Below are 19456 nucleotides of genomic sequence, written 5' to 3'. Positions count from 1 at the left end.
GGCTAGGGTACACACCCCATCACACACCGGTTCCTCCTCTTTTTTTCAAATGAGAATTATAGAAGAAACCAAAATTTAGATCTACAGCTGATGTAATTTAATACAGCTCCATTGAAGTCAATGGCACGAGGCTGATTTATACTAACTGAGAATTCCCTGGGGCCTAGAGATAGATAGCCCACTAGATTGTCACACAGTAGAATGATTTAATTGCTGCCCTTCTAGCAAATTTTAAAACTGTAGAAGAAGAGCTGGATACCTTTTTAAGAAGATCGTGAGACATTCATAAATAAGAAAGGGCAAGAAGGTTTTCAAATGACCTTTGCCCCCAGCCTTTCCCAAAACCCTTGGGGACAGACAGACAATAGTCAGGCCTTTTTAAAAAAAATAAATAAAATAAACTAAAATAAAAAAAACACTAACTGGGCTTCAAGTCACTGCCATGACTCTCCATTTGATCAGAAAGTTGGTGGGATTCTTTGTTTGTTTTTTTAAACATTTCCACCAACAGTTTTTATTGAACCAGCAAACCAAGCCTAATTATGCCACAGAAGCCTTGAGCTAACAAGAAGCAAAGCTTGTGTACATCAAAACAGCTTTCCCACACAGCACAAGGAAAGATCGACTATTTAAAGTCAAGCATTCAGACATCAAAGGCATCCATTTCTTAATGATTTAGAAAGGGCCAGACATTTGAATAATGTCAGGTAAACTTTCATCAATAAAAGATGAGACCTCACTTGTAGTTAAGAGCATCTACCACTGGTGTACGAAGAGACTAATGCCTTGAATTCAAGATTAATCCTCAAGCAGACAAGACTGTCCATTTAACTAGCATTAATCCAACTTCAGATAACTGGAGAAAACATTCAGGACACGTATCCTGTCTTTTCAATGATTGAATTATTTCTAAAAAAAATGCTTCAACATACAACAGCGAAAAGACACCAAGATGACAGTTTTTCATGTATATTTCACCCCCTGAAATAACAGTCTCTAACTCAAGCGCCAATACATGTATCTCACTAAGTCGGAACCTGCTACTAGATTTTAAGAGCAAATGAAAAAAATAAGTTATTTTAACAATGGCACATAGCAGGGTGTGGCAATGCTTTTTAATGTCACCATAACCCTCAGAGGTCTTATTTGCTATTTTTAAGAGACTCTGCCGGAAACAAGATACCACTTAAAATCAAACTATTTAAGGATCATTTTCAAGATTCTAAGCTCTGGCTACAATATCTAATATTTCTACTGCTTAGAATATTCAGAAGCCAAAGCTCAAATCTGAGCCCCTTTCAATTTGGGACACGAGGGGTGTCACTCTGTCTGAAGTGTAAGTGCCAACCTCAGGGCAGACTGTCAAAAAGCGGGGCAGTCACCCCAAACTGGTGGTATGTTCTATAATTAGATTTCACCAACCCAGTAACAAATGTGAACTCCTGATATAACATAACAGTCTTACCACAGAGTCAGACAGTCCCCTTGGGCAATCCAGTCTATCTTGCTACTCAGGCAAGCTGGACTTAGTGATAAATGATCATTTATACCAAAGATCACAAAATATTCAGGTTGCTCTCAGTTCCAAGAGACCAGTCACTTACCCCGGGTCAATTTGTACCTTAGATCTCACATTAAAAACAATCCTGTACTAACTAACTGAAGGTTTATTAACAGGTTAAAGCAGGCAACACATACGCATGAGTTACAGTCTACGGTTCCAAAAGGTGACAGAGTTATAGGAATCTGTCAGCAGTGAATGTCTTTTAGGGCAGTGGTTCTCAACCAGCGGTCCGGGGCCCCCCCACGAGCAGGTTTCAGGGGGTCTGCCAAGCAGGGCCGGCGTTAGACTTGCTGGGACCCAGGGCAGAAAGCCAAAACCCCACCACTTGGGGCTACAAGCCCCACCACCCAGAGCTGAAGCCGAAGCCTGAGCAACTTAGCTTTGCAGGGCCCCCTGTGGCATTGGCTCCTGGGAAATTGCCCTGCTTGCTACCCTCTCACGCTGGCCTTGGCTTTTATATGCAGAAAAAATAGTCGTTGTGGCACAGACGGGCCGTGGAGATTTTATAGCAGGTTGGAGTGGCCTCAGAAAGAAAAAGGTTGAGAACCCCTGTTTTAGGGCTAACCCAGGTTGACCCTGGGGTCCTCTGCTTTTGTTTCCTAGCTCTAGCCCTGTGAGAGTCCAAACAGCAAAAAGATGAAGACTTTTCAAGTCATCTATTTTTATTTCCCTCTTCCAGAATTAAGGCTGATGGGACGTGCTTCCTTGCACACAGTATCTTCACGGGTGTGACAGGACCATTAGCTCAGTTTTTGTATCGTGATGCTTCACAGTGGCCCACTTAGTTTTGATAGTCCTTCATGATGGGTGGGGGAACCCTCCTCCTGCCTGGGTTCACAAGTTCAGAACAGGTATGACAAAGCAAAACTTACATATTACCTTATAGCATAGGATACGGATATTAGAAGTAATGGTTAATGCATCCAGCAACTTACAAGCATTTTATAGAGTCTAAACACATCTTTACAAGTCTAATACCTATCTTGAACAATATTAACATACAGGAGAGCTGGTCTAGTTTCCAGCTATGAATTTGTCAGTGTTCAGCTGACACCTACCAGAATTCAAAACCGTGTGTCTAAACTCACACCTACAATTTCAGAACCAGTAGGGGTCCATTTTCTGGTCTTGCCAGAATTAAAGTTTTCAAAAGACTTTGATCCAAGGTGATAGAAACTTCACAATAACTTCACATGGAACCTGATCTTGCTACACGAGCACAGATCCAGTGCCGCCCCTCCCCCAGTTTGATCTTAATACGCCTCCCTGCATCAACCTGTTTCCTACTGCATTCCTCACTTAAATTACCCATAATGAAAATACAGCATTTCTGCTTAATTGCATGAGTAGTTGTGTTGTTTTTCATAGCAAGATCAAATTCTGTCCCTGGATACACACCAAAGGCTCCCATTAATATCTATTCCTTCACTCCTGCATTAATACAAATGTAGCTTGTAAAAAAAGGATACAGTCAACTTAAAATCAACCTTGTGTCTATGTTTTCTTCCTACTATTGTTACAAATCACACATAGGACTCCAATCCAGACAAGACTTACTTAGCTATGAGCACATAAGTAGTCTCACTGACTTGAATGGCTGTTTTCACATGCCTAAATTTAAGCATGTGAAAATCTTTGCAGGAACAGGGCCTAAGATTGCTAGTCCAAAACCAAAAAGCTTTAACCAGTTTTGAAATAAAGGCTGCTAAATTCTGAGATAGCTCTTCATCACATGTTTTACAAAAATCAAGCACTGAATAGTTAAGTATCAGAGGGGTAGCTGTGTTAGTCTGAATCTGAAAAAAGCAACAGAGGGTCCTGTGGCACCTTTAAGACTAACAGAAGTATTGGGAGCATAGGCTTACTTCTGTTAGTCTTAAAGGTGCCACAGGACCCTCTGTTGCTTTTGAATAGTTAAGGGTATCATAAATCCTGCACTGCCCCAGTAATAAGCAAATACACTATTCTTATCAAGCATTTAAAAAACCCAACTATTTAATCAATCTACTGGCTTTGATTAAAATAATAAAGCAAAGAAAAGTTGCAAAAGTTAGAAGTCAGAGCTTGACAGAGGTGAGTGAGTACTATCCAGATAGGGTGACCAGACAGCAAGTGTGTAAAATCGGGACGGGGGGTAATAGCTTCTATATAAGAAAAAGCCTCAAATATCGGGACTGTCCCTATAAAATCGGGACATCTGGTCACCCTATATCCAGATCATGCGGAGCAGCATTCAGAAAAGATCAGCCTCTTTAGAGCTGCCACATTTCCCTCCTCCCCATGCAAGAGGGCCGGGCTTGGTGAGGAGTGTAGCTACGTGTATGCTGCACCTGGTACAGGGTACTTCCTCCTCAGAATGGCTCTGTGACTCTGAGTCACACCATGCCTTTTTGTCTGTTCCAGGGGCAGTGCAACAGCATACTGCCCCTTGCTCAGAGCTGGTGGCAAAGATAAGATTGAGCCCTAAAAGATCAGTAATAGGCAAATGTATCAACAATGAAAAGCTAACAGAGACCTTAATTTGAGAGCTGCTGTGTCAGAACACACACTCTTCAATACACATGCACATTCTCTGATGCTCAAGTCTCCAAAATAAGATGTATGATTTATGCACCTGAAAAGTTTTCAGTTAAGACAGTGTCACTTTCATATTAGATCAAAGCATTCGAATTCTACCAATCTCCTTCAGTGCATAAACTGCAGGGACTGCACAACAACTGCTGATATCAGTGAAACAACTTACTCCAGACACACTATATGGCCTTAGTACTTTGTTTTCAGTTAGTGGCATCAGCTGTGTTTGTTGCTTTTAACTTCCCCTTTGCAAGGCTCAGTTATAGCCATGTGAGCAGTTTAGCCTGAAAGTTGAGCTGCAGAGTCCCCAATCATGACAGCTTCACATATATTTGCTGTCTGTTCTCTCTGCAGCTCACGTTTGTTTTTCAAAGAAGTGTCATTCATTTTAATTATTGCAGATGTATTCTTATTCAATAGCTGCACTGTGTCACAGCCTGTAAATATTTAATCGCATGGGAAAACAGATTTGTTACCAATACGTTGCAACAAAAAAATAATGAGGAATGCTTTGCAAAAAGTCATATCAGTATGAGGCCTCAGCTGGAGTACAGTGTCCAGTTCTGGGCATCACACGTCAGCAAAAAGGTGGATAAATTGGAGAAAGTGCAGAGATGACCAACAAAAATGAAAAAAAGGTTTAGAAAACCTGACTTATGAGGAAAGATTAAAAAACTATTGAGTCTTGAGAAAAGAAGACTGAGGGGGAGACCTGAGAACAGTCTTCAAATATGTTAAGGGCTGTTATAAAGAGGCCTGTGATCAATTGTTCTCTATGTCCACTGAAGGTAGGACACAAAGTAATAGCCTTAATCTGCAGCAAGGAAGATTTAGGTTAGATATTAGGAAAACCTGACTATAAGGGTAGTTAAGCTCTCGAATAGGCTTCTAAGAGAGGTGGTGGAATCCTAATCCTTGGAGGTTTTTAAGAACAGGTTTGATAAATACCTGCAGGGGCGGCTCTGTGTATTTTGCCACCCTAAGCACGGCAGTCAGGCGGCTTTCGGCGGCGCGCCTGCAGGCGGTCCGCTGGTAACGCGGATTCGGCAGCATGCCTGCAGGAGGTCCGCTGGTCCCGCAGCTTTGGCGTACCCGCTGCCAAATTGCCACCGAAGCCACGGGACCAGTGGACCTCCGAAGGCTCCCTGACTGCTGCCCCTACAGCGACCGGCAGGCCACTCCCCACGGCTTGCCACCCCAGGCATGCGCTTAGTGTGCTGGTGCCTGGAGCCCCCCCGAATACCTGTCAGGGATGGTCTAGGTTATTTGATCCTGCCTCCACACAGGGGGCTGAACTTGATGACTTCTCGAGGTCCCTTCCAGCCCTACATTTCTATGATTGAGTCATATGAATTATGAGTATCCACTAGTATCTGAACTCAATTCAGGTAACAAAATCCATAGTGATATCTGGGATTATAGCAAAATGCATAGCTCCCCACAGAGCCTCATTTGTGTATTAAACATAATATTTAAGAGTTTTTATTAAAGTGGGGTGAATGAGGTTGGAGGATTCCGTGGCAGAAACTACGGTGAGGGGGGGGAGATATATAAATACTTAGATTAGGGTGGTTCAGACAGAGAGATAGATTATACAGCTGGATGACTGATAATGGGATATGGAGCTTTTCATTTCCAAAGTGATCAATCAAATCCACTCAGGGAGGTGATGACTGAAAGCTGTTACCCTCCATGGTAAGGATGTCAAACATCCGACCCACAGGCCAGATTCAAACCACAGGATATGTTTATGTAGATTGTACTGAATCTCATCTTTCTATTTTTTAAAAAATAATTCTAGATCCTTGTGGCTTCAGAGGCAATCTTCCAAATGGGAGCCTCACAGAGCCAAGGCAGTGATGTCTTCTATCTGAGTCTACAGATACCTCTTAGTCCTTCTTTCATGTTATGAGCATAGCTCTGGTTGCTCCACTGTCTGGAGCTCCCACCGCCTGGCAAGGAAGCAAAGAGAGCAGGATCAGATCTCAAGTCACTTTGCCAGAGCCGACTCCCCTCCCCTACACAACCACTCAGACCAACCCAGGGGAGGAGAAGGAGAGAAGCTCAGAACCAACAGCCAGTTATGACTCCCTGATTCTCTATCCCAGCCATGACAGATGAAAGAACAGGCTGGGAGCTTCTCTAACTCTTACCAGCTAGTTATGGTAGACCAGGGACAATACCCCCACTGGTGACTGCAGTAGGGTGACCAGACAGCAAGTGTGAAAAATCGGGACAGGGGGTGGGAGGTAATAGGAGCCTATAGAAGAAAATGCCCCAAATATCGTGACTGTCCCTATAAAATAGGGACATCTGGTCACCCTAGACTGCAGGAATGCAGCTCCCTCTTTGAACCCATTTTACCTTCTGAAGATGAGGGATTCCCAACCAGAACTTCTGGGTGGTTTTTGCTCCCTTTATGCTGCCTGAGCCAGAAAGAGGGGGCAGAACAGGGCAGAGAATCTGCCCCGACCTGTTTCTTGTAGCCCCTTGACTGGGTTGAAATCCTGTATTTGGCCTGCAGGCTGGAAAAGTTGGGCACCACTGTTTTAGAGGGACTTCCAGAGCCCTACGAAAGTTTACCAGTTTCTCTAAAATAAGAGCTGCAACTTGGATAAACTCCCAACCTCTCTGCTGGGCAGTGAAGCCCAGGTGACAGGATTCCATGTGAGCACTCACACAGCTGCCTGCGTTATTCTAACCACAAGAGATACAGAAATATACAAGAATCCTGATCAGGTGTTTCTCATTTAGTAATACTCCTGCTGTTCACAGAATGAGAAGACAGAGGATGAGAGAAGTGATGTACACATGTAGATCCACAGACCAAAGAACAGCTGCCAGGTCTAATTTTAGGTTTCCCACCCTTGACAGTGTCTTTTAAAGTAGTTAGAAAGATTGCAGAGATGGAAAATTCAGGCTGCAAGCAGTCAGTATCTGGGATATAGATGAATCCAAGGCACCATGTAGATCCACAAAAGGAACAAATACGGACATTCAGAACACTTCTTGTCTACCACAGAGGGCCAACACTAATATTTAATGAACACTGCTCATTAGTTTTGTGTGAGAGACCCACAAACAACTCCGATCCTGCAAAAGGAACAACTGATAAGCACACTCCCACGGAGCCAGATACTGAAGAATATCTTATAAAGCTAGACACCTGGAAGATCTAGTGACAGCCTACAATCCCCTGGTGCAATCATGTTTGCGATAAAGAAACAAATACTTCTTCAAAACTGGTCACGTTGAACAAGGTGAAATACCGCCCCAAGCTGAAAGTGCAGTTTCAATATATTCCTGCTAACCCTTTAACTTCACTCCCTCGAGCATCTGCCTTTCAGGAATGATGGTTGTTGGAGGCAAGTGTGGGTATGCATTAATCATAAACAGGCTATTCTCCAATAGCCGAGAAAATCAACTCCTTTATGCAGTAGCTTAATGAGAGAGTCTAGGGAGATGGAAGTTTCACATAGCCAGAGCTGAAGGGTGGGACAGCCCAATTCTCAGTCATCACCATTATTTATTTGTATTACAGTAGCATCTAGAGCCCTAGTCGAGGATCAGGGCCCCATTGTACTAGCTCTTGTACTAACAGAAAAGACAATCCCTTCTCCACAGCTCTTACACTCTGGGGAGGGAGGACAAATAATAACAACAACATGAGCATGTTTTTGCATGGACTATCACTGCACACAATGTAGCTTGCCACCTGCCTAGCCTACACACATTAGCCCAAGGATGATACAAAACATGCGCACTGTCCCATTGGGGACAGGGACACCCTTCTGTTTTCCAGCAACTGGCCCTGGGGACTGGACTTCTGCAGCATTGTCCATAGAGCAGGGAGGAAAATGGTTGTCCCATCCAGCAAAAATTTAAGATTAAAAAAAAAAACCCTCCTCATTCCAAATGAGGACAAAAAGTAAAAAAAAAAAAATCTCAAAAAATTTTGGGAGCTGGAAATACATTTTTTTTATTTAGGTCAACTGAAATATTTTGATAATTTTGACTCAACTTTTTGAAGTTTAAATTTAGTAGATATTGAAGCAGGCATTTTGACTCAAAAAAGAAACTTTTCATTTTTAAAATGTCAAAACATCCCTGTTTGACAATTTTGAAACTTGTTTTCTGATAATTTTTCAAATTGGGAATTTTGTTGAAATCAACCCTGTTTTGCAAACTGTTGTGAGTTTGCTGAATTGACATTTTGAGCCAAAAAACACCCAAACAAACAGTACATTGAAAAACTCCTGCCCAGCTCTAATTGTCCATGTAGCTCAACTATCTGGCATGTGCTTAAAAAGGAAGACATAAGAGAGACAGATCTCAGGGGAAATGGGCAGGGACATGTATAAATTGTTAATTTACTGATTCCATCTAAAAGAACAAAATATTAACAAACAATGTCATTTTAAACAATGCATAAAAATGAGCTTTAACCCTTTGGCATTTAAGTACTTGCCAAATTTATCAAAGTACTTTTAAATTCTCATTATGAAAAAAAATGAATCACAGTTTAATAACAATGACTTTTCTACAGTTTTGTTTTTGGAGGACCTGAGGTAATGAAGAAAGAGAAACTGGAGGAAATTCAGAAAAGAACTATTCTCTCTCTGTCTGTGTTTATAATACTGGGTTAGTCACCATGGTACCTAGGTGCCATGATTAGAGAGCTGGCAAGTCTGTTTCAAGAAGGAAGATTTAAGTGAGTTTTACTTAATGAAACAATGACTAAGGGAAAATATGATTACTGTTTAGAAGAATCTGAAGGATATGAAGACTAAGAAGGAAGCAAAATTATTCCAGGTGGTGTAATGGAGTAACTAGGAATAATGAGACAAAAATAAGAGAAAAATTTAGGTTGAATTACCAAAAAAAAAAAAGAAGGACACTGTCCTAACAGCAAGAACTCAGACTTTTGAATAATCTGCCTACAGATGTGACAGAAGCCCAGTCACTTAAGATATCGACTGAACTAAGTGCTACAAGATCCACTCATGGGAACAAGCATGCATTAGTAGTAGGGTAGACTAAATGACCTCATAGAATTTTTCCATCTCTGATTTCTAGGATTCTGCCATTTTAGTGCATTATGAAGTAGTTGCAAGAAAGCTAAAAATCAAAAAGGCTATAGAAAATCTAATTTATTTTAGGTACATATGTGGCTCCCACTACCATAGTATCTGAGCACCTCACAATCTTTAATGCATTTATTGATCCTTGCAACAATCCCGTGAGGTAGGAAAGTACCATTATCCCCATTTTACTGGTAGGGAGCTGAGGCACAAAGAGACTAAGTGGCTCTCCCAAGGTCACACAGGTAGTCTGTAGTGAAGCAGGGAATTGAACTGAGTCTCAAGCTGTCCTAAACACTGGACCATACTTCTTACTCCTTCTTAATGTCCTTCAGAATTCTGATTAACTTTCACCAGGTGAATTCGCAGTCAATGGCCCCAATCCTTAATACTGTTAAACATATGAAGAACTTCGCTCATGTGAGTGATTATGTTGAAGTCACTGGAGCTACAGCTGTTAGTACCATTACAGTGTGCTTAAGTGTCTGCGTGATCATGGCCAAAGTCTTTCCACTGCGCTCCATGCATTGCTGAATCAGTCAAAGATACACACTACTGCCAAAAACAGTATAGCATATATATAAAATATTGTTTCTAGCTACGACTATTATTAAAATTTATATAGATATGAATATCACAATACAACATAATTCTAATAATAAACTCATCAATAACAAATGTATCTATTTAGGAAAACTTTTTCAAATGAGTTTGCAACATGTGTCAATGTGTTTACATATCAATGTGTAAAAGGGGGATCTGTTTATGCAAATGCTAGGTGTACCTTACACAATCTCTATGCACCAATGCCTACTGCACATGAAAGTCTCATTTCTTCTACCCAGTGGGTGTATGAAGGATTAAATTGTACATTGCAAGATTGCTCTTTGGGGCAGGAAGCATCTTTCTGTCTATATTTGTTCAGTGCCTAGCACAATGGAGTCTTGTTCCATGACTGGAGCTCCTAGGTACTACCCAATGCAAATAATATAATAAGAACTGAGGAACCAGTTGGATCACTTAACTGTTCATTCTAGACATTTTGGTTATTTAAAGGTGTCAATTTTTTGTAAAGAAGGTTCTGATATGTTATGGTGTCAACCAGACTCCACTGAAACACGCTTCCAACTTGTTTTTTGTTTGTATAAATGAAGTTTTATTGGCAGTTGCAACAAGGACTCTACTTACGTTATATGACATATTCTTTCTTTATCTTAATGCTAATCTAGTTGGCCTTAATTGACAGAGTGATAGAAACACTATTTGGGAATACACGTGAGGTTCAGACCTCTGGTGGTACAAAGTTTTCCTCAGTTTGAAGAAGTGTCACTGCCTATCTCCTGGCCTCCCCAATATAAATGTGTCCAGTGAACACATACACACTGAAAGTGCCAATTCAGAAGGGACAGTCCCTGTTCTTCAGTAAAATAATCATCATTTTCCCTAGTTCTTCCTTCCAAAAGATTCTCCTACTCACTGAATCAGTAGCATTAAAAGGAGTTTTCTCATTTCCCTCTCCAAACGTCTCTATTTATAGGTGTCTAACATTGTCAAGTCTGTGAAGGGTAGTGTCTGAAATTTCCACTTCAGGATATATTCCTGATGCCAAAAGCCTAGATACATCTCTAATGAGATATTATAAATCCTGGTTTGGTTTATCCATGCACACACTGTGTGTCTGCAGTATTAGAGATATTACTGTTTTGTATATTATGTCATTATTATTAGTTGCTACATTTCTTTTACCTCCATTTTCATTTCCCCCTACTCTCTTCCAAGCACCTTGGCTCTGATCATAGCAGTAGGGAGGTACTTCTTTACATTCTGCTCCTCTCCTTGATGAATCAGTTAACTCTGAAATCTAACATCATCATAGGACCTAATCACATCAGCCATACTATCAGGGGCTCGTTCACCTGCACATCTACCAATGTGATATATGCCATCATGTGCCAGCAATGCCCCTCTGCCACGTACATTGGCCAAACCGGACAGTCTCTATGCAAAAGAATTAATGGACAAAAATCTGACATCAGGAATCATAATACTCAAAAACCAGTGGGAGAACACTTTAACCTGTCTGGCCATTCAATGTCAGACCTGCGGGTGGCTATCTTACAACAGAAAAACTTCAAAAACAGACTCCAACGAGAGACTGCTGAGCTGGAATTGATATGCAAACTAGACACAATCAACTCAGGATTGAATAAGGACTGGGAATGCCTGAGCCATTATAAACATTGAATCTATCTCCCCTTGTAAGTATTCTCACACTTCTTATCAAACTGTCTGTACTGGGCTACCTTGATTATCACTTCAAAAGTTTTTTTTCTCTTACTTAATTGGCCTCTCAGAGTTGGTAAGACAACTCCCACCTGTTCATGCTCTCTGTATGTGTGTATATATATCTCCTCAATATTTATTCCACTCTATATGCATCCAAAGAAGTGGGCTGTAGTCCACGAAAGCTTATGCTCTAATAAATTTGTTAGTCTCTAAGGTGCCACAAGTACTCCTGTTCTTTTTTCTGAAATCTAATATACCCTTCCCACACACACTCAAAAAAGGGTTAGAGCACACATTTAATGATGAACTTATGGGTCAATTTCAGGAGTCTGCTTGGGAGGTGCTGGGGCTGGGTTGTCTGTTTCTACAGAGGTGCTGCCCCCTACCTTCACTTGATAGAATTGTTCAGATACAGAGAACCTCCAAAAGAAAGAAAAAATGGTAAAATGGAGGAAAAAATAATACAAAGTTTATGTTTTGTTTTATCATTATATTAAACTCTGAATATAATTCAGCCAGTTAAGAGCTCACTAAGAAGCTCAGTGCTTTTGGTGTAAGATTCTGCTAGTCCCTTCAGAATAACTTTGTTTTGATTTTCATCACCGCAAAGAATCTTTAAAAAAAAAAAATCCTCCCTGTGGGGAACTTGCCTTGCAGTCTGTAATACATCTGTCATTTATTAGGTCCAGGAAGTCAGGATTTTTGACTATGTTCTCTTTTTTGTCCCATAAGCAGTAATCTGGCCTTCTTGATAAAGAGAACCAAAAATCACCAAGATAGAGTGCTACTTAGTTTGGATAAATAGTTACATTCACAGTTACAGATATTGCTACAGGAATATTGAAGTCAATCTTCTTTATGGATTCCAACAGCGCAATTTACTGCAAATTGAACAAAGCAGAAAACCAATTAAATAAAATATCTGCCAAAAGAATACATTTAGTGGTCACTGGATTGTATAAATCATATGTAGTGAAACTGCATTGCAAAAAGTAACATTTTTAAATTAAGCAAAATACTTGTTTATCAAATAATGATAACTGGATTAACTGGGCTGTTAAAGTAGATAAATTCCTATGTATAGTAACTACTGTATATATACACAGCAGACCTTTCTTTCTTTGATAAACTACTAAATACTGGATCTTTTTAAAGGTATATAAATGCATTTACTGAATCCCTGTGCTACACATTTATGAGGGCTACACAGGACCAAGACACCAACCTACTGGGCAAATGAGTGACTGCACAGACTTAATATTGTCAAACAAACAAAAAAGGAAGTACAGACACTGTGAAACAAAACTTAAGAACTAGTTGGCTGAAGTCCTGTTCACAACACTTTAGCAGTCTGCACAGAGCATCCAATGACTCAAGATCAAATCTGAATATGAGATTCATTCTTCAAGTATTTCTCTTAATTTTGATTTTTTTTTAAAACACAAGTGAACACTAAGGTAAAATAGATAATCCCTATGGGAGTCAGTAAGAGTCCAATACTGTGAAGAAACTGTTTATTTTGTAATCACAGAACACTGAATGGCTTTAAGTTCTCTACTTCTAAAGAATAATTGTTTGTTTAAAGCTTTTCACTAATAAATTATATTCCCCTAAATTGGATACGAACACTGTATCCCTAGTAAACTTTAAAAGCTGCATATTAAATTTAGCACAGCATAAAGATGATATGTACAAATGGCAAACTGTAAATATTGTGAAATACACCCTGACAGAAAAAGTATTGTTACTTTATCAGATAAGTGACTACCAATCAATAACTCTTGTGGATGTTAATGGCACATTGTGCAACCCAGCAGTCAAGCCTCCAGTTTATGATTTTTTAGGACAGGTTAGTAAATTAGTTCCACTTGCAAGAACTTTTTGTTGGAAGTAGAAGTGCAAGACAGATCTTGCACTTTCAAAGCAACAGGGGAAGGGGACGTGCAAACATTGACTGTAGAAATGAACTAACCAACTAAGCTATTGACATTAAAAGTTCCAGCTTTGCAAGGCTTGCATCCCCAACAATGTTTTTTGACTCGACAGACTACTGTCAGAAAAGGTCAGGAACAAGCTTGCTGTTTATGGAATTTATAAATAATTAATTCTTCAGAATACAAAACAAAGTAATGAGGACACAAAACAGGAAGCAATTTACATGGCTCCCTATATTAACAGAACGAGGAAGTGTTCAGTGATCTTCCTAGATATTCAAACTCACTTTACAACCATTGCAACTGTATACGCTCCTCTGCTATCAAACCTAACATTTCCTTAATTCTGAAAAATAACTACACTAAGAAAGGAGAACAAAAGTACACAACTGAGTTCTAAAGCAGAGAAAAGAGGGGGTAAAGGATACATTTAATTTATGGCCTCCTCATGCTACTACAAATTAAGCACTTCCTTTGAAGCACAGTAGGATTTACAAGATGAGCACAGAGCTTTTTAAAATTTATTTACATCAAGCAGTCTAAGCCCTTTCCAAGTTTGTTTATTTGTCCTTGATCCACACATGAGTGTTCCATGGCAGCGCATTCAATGAACTACTCATGCAGGTGAACAACCTTCTGAGAAACAGCTGCCCACTCACCATTTATGATTATTTGTCTCTCCATCAGGGAGCTCAAGGGAATAATCCTACTGTGTGTTTCTCCTTTATTTATTTTACAAGGTAAGGTGTTTAACAGGATATTTGCTTGTCTAGAGCTCATTGCTGTCAAATTTTCAACCACCACTCCTGTAAAGTGCGAGAGAACTAGTTTAGTGCCTGAGCCTACAAAGCGCTGAGTGCCTCCAAAGAAGTTCCCACCATCCTCAGGCATAGTTACAGGAACAATGGGTGCAGGGAGTGCTACCACACCCTCTTGCTTGAAGTATTAATAACAAGGTCTCTGCCTTCAGCACTCCCTGTATAAAAATTGTTCCAGCACCATTGTCCTCAGGTTACGTCCACACTGCAGCTGGGAGGTGTGATTCCCAGTGCAGGTAGGCAGACCCACACAAGCTCTGCTGGAACTAGCATGCTAAAAATAGTAGCATGGGTGGCGGCTCATGCTAGCCGCCCGAATCCAAGCCTGCCTCACCCTCTGCATCCAAATTTGGGTGGCTAGCCCAAGCCACCACCTGTGCCGCAACCCCCACACTGCTATTTTTATGGTGGTAATTCAAGTAAAGCTAGAATGAGTGTATGTGAACTGAAAAATGACACTTCACAGCTGCAGTGTAGACATACCCTCAGTGGCGTCTGAAAGTGCTCAGCACCTCACAAGGAGGCACTCAAGGCCTCATCTAAAGTCCATTGTTACCAATGGGAATCTTTCCATTGAGTTCAGTGGGCTTTGGATCAGGCCTTCAGTAGCTTCTGGCTCCATCCTTCCCTACTGAGGTCAAGTGGAGTTATGACATTATTACAATGGTGAAGGATAAGGCACAAGGTTGGTAACCATTTCTACTAATTTCTTCACTTAGATTATTGTTCCTTGCGCCAAATACTTATCAGAAGTTAATCAAAAGCTCCTCCTGCTTTCTAACATGGATATAGGGCCTGAACCAGAGCCCAATGACGTCTCCCACAGATTTCAATGGATTGTAAAACGGGTCCTTGGTTAAATTCAATAGTATTTTTTGTTGCCTGAGGTATTTAAACTCACAAGAGAGTGAAGAACAGTGACATTTGCTTATATCATTTTCATCTCATCCTTACTGCATGAACTTGACACACTTCTTCCACTTTTCTCAGACAGACCTGTTCTGTACCTTCTTTGCAATCCTCGGATCACTTCTTTGTAGCAGCTTTTGGTTCCTCATTATTTTAGCAACTCTCATTCTACAACACAACCAACCAAACATGTTAGCAGACAAGTCTAATGAATCAGAGGGGATGAAAATTCCTGCCACCTACCTATTTTTTAAAAGCATGCTAAGCAAAGGAACTAGGTGCTCAGGTGTCAGGTAATGGGATATAGAGCCTTTCACCTCCAGGTCATTGGTCCAGCCCACTGTGGGACAGTCCAGCTGACAGCGGATATGCTGAATGGCATGATTTTAAATAGCACAGCACAACTAAACATTTTTGTCACTGAATTAGTAAATACAGTAGAGAACATCTATTTGCACTAATGATGTGGAGTCCCGCCACACGTTAATGAATTTAGTAAACTAATAAGTGCACAAACAATAAAAGAATAAGGTAATGCATCAACTATATTCCATTCTGACAGTGTAATGTATTTTTGCTACTGAGGAAACTACTTCATCACATACTCGTATACACGTTGTAGAATATCATGAAAAAATAATGAAATCTTAGCAATACAAGCTAACACTGCAGCATCTGCTATTAAATCTTTGCAGAGAGATGGGGAGAGACCACTCGTTTTAAGTGCGGATTGTAGTGTGTGGATTAGCAAGGTATTTGTTTTAGAGCACAAGAGTACTTTGCATGAAAGCTGTTACATTTTTTGTATGTAGAAATCTGAACTGGAGCCAACTTTTTTAATAGTGATCTCTTCAAGAAAGAAAAATAGCCCTAAAAGCCTGCAAGCACTGACCATGAAAAGAAATGGGATTATTTTGAAAGCAGAAACAGGGAAAGGACAAGTCTAGAGAAATAGATGCTGCTGATGATTTGCAATACTTTCTATGAAAAGAAAATGGCTATCTGCACATTTCCCTCCTAAGTACATCAGAAACTGGGTGTCAAGCTTTGTGATGCTAACTCCAACTCGGACACATGAAAATACCAGATTATATAATAAGCATTAACACAAGCAGCCAGCCTGCTCACTGGACAGCTCTTGTTCTTGTGTGACCCACTAGCAGAGCTGGCAGAAAGTGGATTTGACAACCCAAAGGGGAAGATGTTAATCCATACATTTATGGGAAATACAACACATGCTTTCTGAACTGTGTCAAGTTTAACGAACACTATGCATAATTTGCAAAGCTCAAGTTCAAACAAAGGCCAGGATCTCAGCTGATCTACCATAAAATAAAGCAGTGATTTTCCAGAAATACTAAAATCTTGAGGAGAAAATCATTCTAGATTTTTCATAACAAGATTTCACTGCCTATGTAGTTATATAGACATTACACAATGCCTGGTGCTGTGTAATATTTACCTATGTTACACAGTGTTATGAAATAATGTCTTACTGCAGGATAAATTCAGAAGCAGCAAATCCCAGAAACCATCTGTACAAATATATACCCATCATCTGTGGATATAAAAGAAATAAAGACAAGATTGAATATTAGTTAAAAACAGATAATGAGCTAAATCAATGGAATTACCCCAGCAGAGACGTTGGCCTCATATACTTAGTTAATTTAAATATTACAAAGTCACACACTGCTTTAAATCTGACAAAGTTCTGAAACTTGGTGTACATACAAAAAAGCATCAGTGTCAGCAAGATATTTGTATAAAACTTCAATCAGTACATAAGAAGCCAGCTTGTTAAAAGATTCAAAAATGGGCAAGTATAATGAAGTATAATGGATATATTAAAATAAAGTTTCACCATTCATTTACATCATAGGACAGAATGGGTCCCCTGGGTTTCTGAGCTGACAGATCAAGACACCTGACTCCATAAACTCTATTCATTTTGACCAAATCAAACAGCGGAGCCTTCATTTGTGTGCTCCTTGCACAGGTGAGACCAGACCAGGGTCAGCTGCTGCACTGAGCGATAGAGCTCAGTTTTCAGCGGCAAGAGGGGGTGCTTTGGGTTTGACCAAAAATAAAGTGTAACTTTGAAATGAGACAGAATAACAGCGGTGAGGGTCATGGTGAGGCTGGAAAGCTGAGTGGGTGTGTAAGCGCTAGATGGAAGTGGTCAACCTGGAGCATCCCCACCACTCGTGCCCTTTACCCCTGCGCGTTAGCAGGCCCAAGAATGATGCTCAAACTGAGACCAATGACCCGGCGCTACTGCGCGCGTCTTCCGACTTCATTTAGCCGCGTGAGAACAATTTACAACCAAATGCCTCCGCTGTGTTTTTTTACCCTCTCCGGCCTTTTAGCAAACGTCTCGCACACGGGCCAGGGATTAGAAGCAGGCGATTGATTTGAGGTGAATCGATTAGCCTCGACAATTTAATCTGGCACTTTTATGAAGGGCTGGAGGGGATAATGCTCTGGCCGCAGCTCTCTCCCTCTCCTCCCCCACCACACTGGGTGGGTGTGACCGACCACCAGGCGTCTCCTGGAGCTGCCCACAGCCGCCCGAGGATAACAGACTGAAACAACTTTCCATCCCTCGGGCCCGATCCCCCCCCCAGAAGTCACCCCCAACCTGCCCCTTCGCCCAGCGGCCAATGTAGCCCGAGTAGCGCTGCGGGCCAGAGGAGGCAGCCCGAGCCCGGGAGACCTGCTCCAGGTGCAGCAGCACCTCCCAGCCCCTCTCTCCATCTATGTGCGGGATGCACGCTACAAACTTTCCAAACTTTCCCGGGAAGTCGTTCAACCGGGATAGGGCTTCCTGCTGCCGCTGCCCCCGGTCTGCTCTCTCTTCCTCCCGGCCCCTCTAAATCAGGGCGACCCTCTTTCCTCCCCGGCCGGAGTGTCGGCGTGGCCAAGGAGGAGGCGACTAGTTTCCGCCCGGGACCTGCCTGAGCCCCAGCCGGAGATGCACTTGTCACCCGCCGCCTCCAGCCTCGCACGCAGGGGCTGCATTGCTGCGCCCACTCCAGAGTCCCAGACCCCGCGGCAAGGCTCCCCCGGGCAGCGGGGTGGGGAAGGGAGCGGCTACCGTAATACAGCGCGGAGGACTGGGGCCATATAGTTACACCGCAGGGGCGCCAGCTGCTGGGCTCTCCGCTGGGGGGCGCGATGCCTTCCGCCCCCCCTCCCCCCGGGCTGGATGGCTTTGACTGGGGAGGGGCCCCTACTTACACTGCTGTTCTCGCCCGTCCAGTGCACCATCGCCTGGTTGTGAGACGCGTCCCCTTTGAGCACGAAGGAGGTGCTGATCAGAGAGACCTGCTCCCTGGCTGGGCGGGAGGAGGTGGAGGATGCTCTCCTGGAGCGACTCCCCGCAGCAGCCCCCACGCCTTCGCCAGCGCGCCCCAGCGCACTAGCCTCCTCCCGGCCGCCGCCTCCGCCGCGGAACAGCAGCTCCCGCGGGTTCCTTCTTGCCCGGGTCACCCAGCTGGAGCTCTGGCCGCCCCACTGCTCCGAGGGGCGCGCAGCCCAGCAGGCACCGAGCAGCAGCAGCAGCGCCAGGCTAGGGGCTGTCCTGGGGAGGGTCCCTGTTGGAGACACGAGTGGCCCCCTTTGCGCCATGCTCGCCTTCGGATGTGCTAGTGACAGGCTGGGATGTGAATGTGAGACAGATACACAGCCTCCGGAGGGGGGAGGGAGGGGAGGAAGGCAGGGTTTGTAACCAAAGCGAGGGTTTACACTGGAAACAACGTGCTCGGGACTCCTCTCCCAGCCAAGGAGAGGCGCCGCCATCTGCTGGCTCCTCTCTGAAGCCCAAGGCGCAGGCAGCCTCAGAGCCCAGCACAGCCGCACATAATGTACTGGGAAGGCTGGGTCCCACCCACCCCTAGACTCCCTGTGCGATCATTCGTGGCCCTGGGTTGGGGGCCGCTCCCTGCTGCAAATAATGGACATCAGGATGACAGGAGCAGCGCTGCTGGCTGTTACATCCTGCCTTGAAAAATCTAAACTCCTGCAGTTCTTGAATGTTCTTTGTGTGTGAATGCCCCCCAGAAGTGAACAGAACCACTCCACGCTGTCCCAAGTTACTCCATCCTCTAGGCTTCAAAGTGTGTCTAGGGGACGGCCTCTGTCGTTTCTGTTGGAGGGTAGATTATTTTGTCACATGAACTGTCCTTCTTGTGTGACTTGGGCTCAGCCTTATACCAGTATAAGTGCTTGATAAATAATGGTGTGGGTGTGTATATAATTACACACACAAGACACATTAAAAGAGCATTA

At 42.5% G+C, this 19456-nt stretch overlaps 1 protein-coding gene across 2 annotated transcripts in view; it reads right to left on the bottom strand.

The window, feature by feature from the left end:
- The window catches only part of SORCS2 (sortilin related VPS10 domain containing receptor 2), an 803333-nt gene extending 784329 nt beyond the window's left edge, over positions 1-19004 (bottom strand). For both annotated transcript variants that reach the window (XM_042855503.2, XM_042855502.2), the window contains exon 1: positions 18407-19004. In XM_042855503.2, coding sequence (XP_042711437.2) covers positions 18407-18967 — 561 coding nt within the window. In that variant the 5' untranslated portion in view covers positions 18968-19004. The remainder of the gene's footprint in view (positions 1-18406) is intronic.
- Positions 19005-19456: the final 452 nt, after the last annotated feature.

Source organism: Chrysemys picta, chromosome 5, assembly GCF_011386835.1.
Source record: "Chrysemys picta bellii isolate R12L10 chromosome 5, ASM1138683v2, whole genome shotgun sequence".
NCBI lineage: Eukaryota > Metazoa > Chordata > Testudines > Emydidae > Chrysemys > Chrysemys picta.
This window is presented reverse-complemented; position numbering and strand designations above follow the sequence as displayed.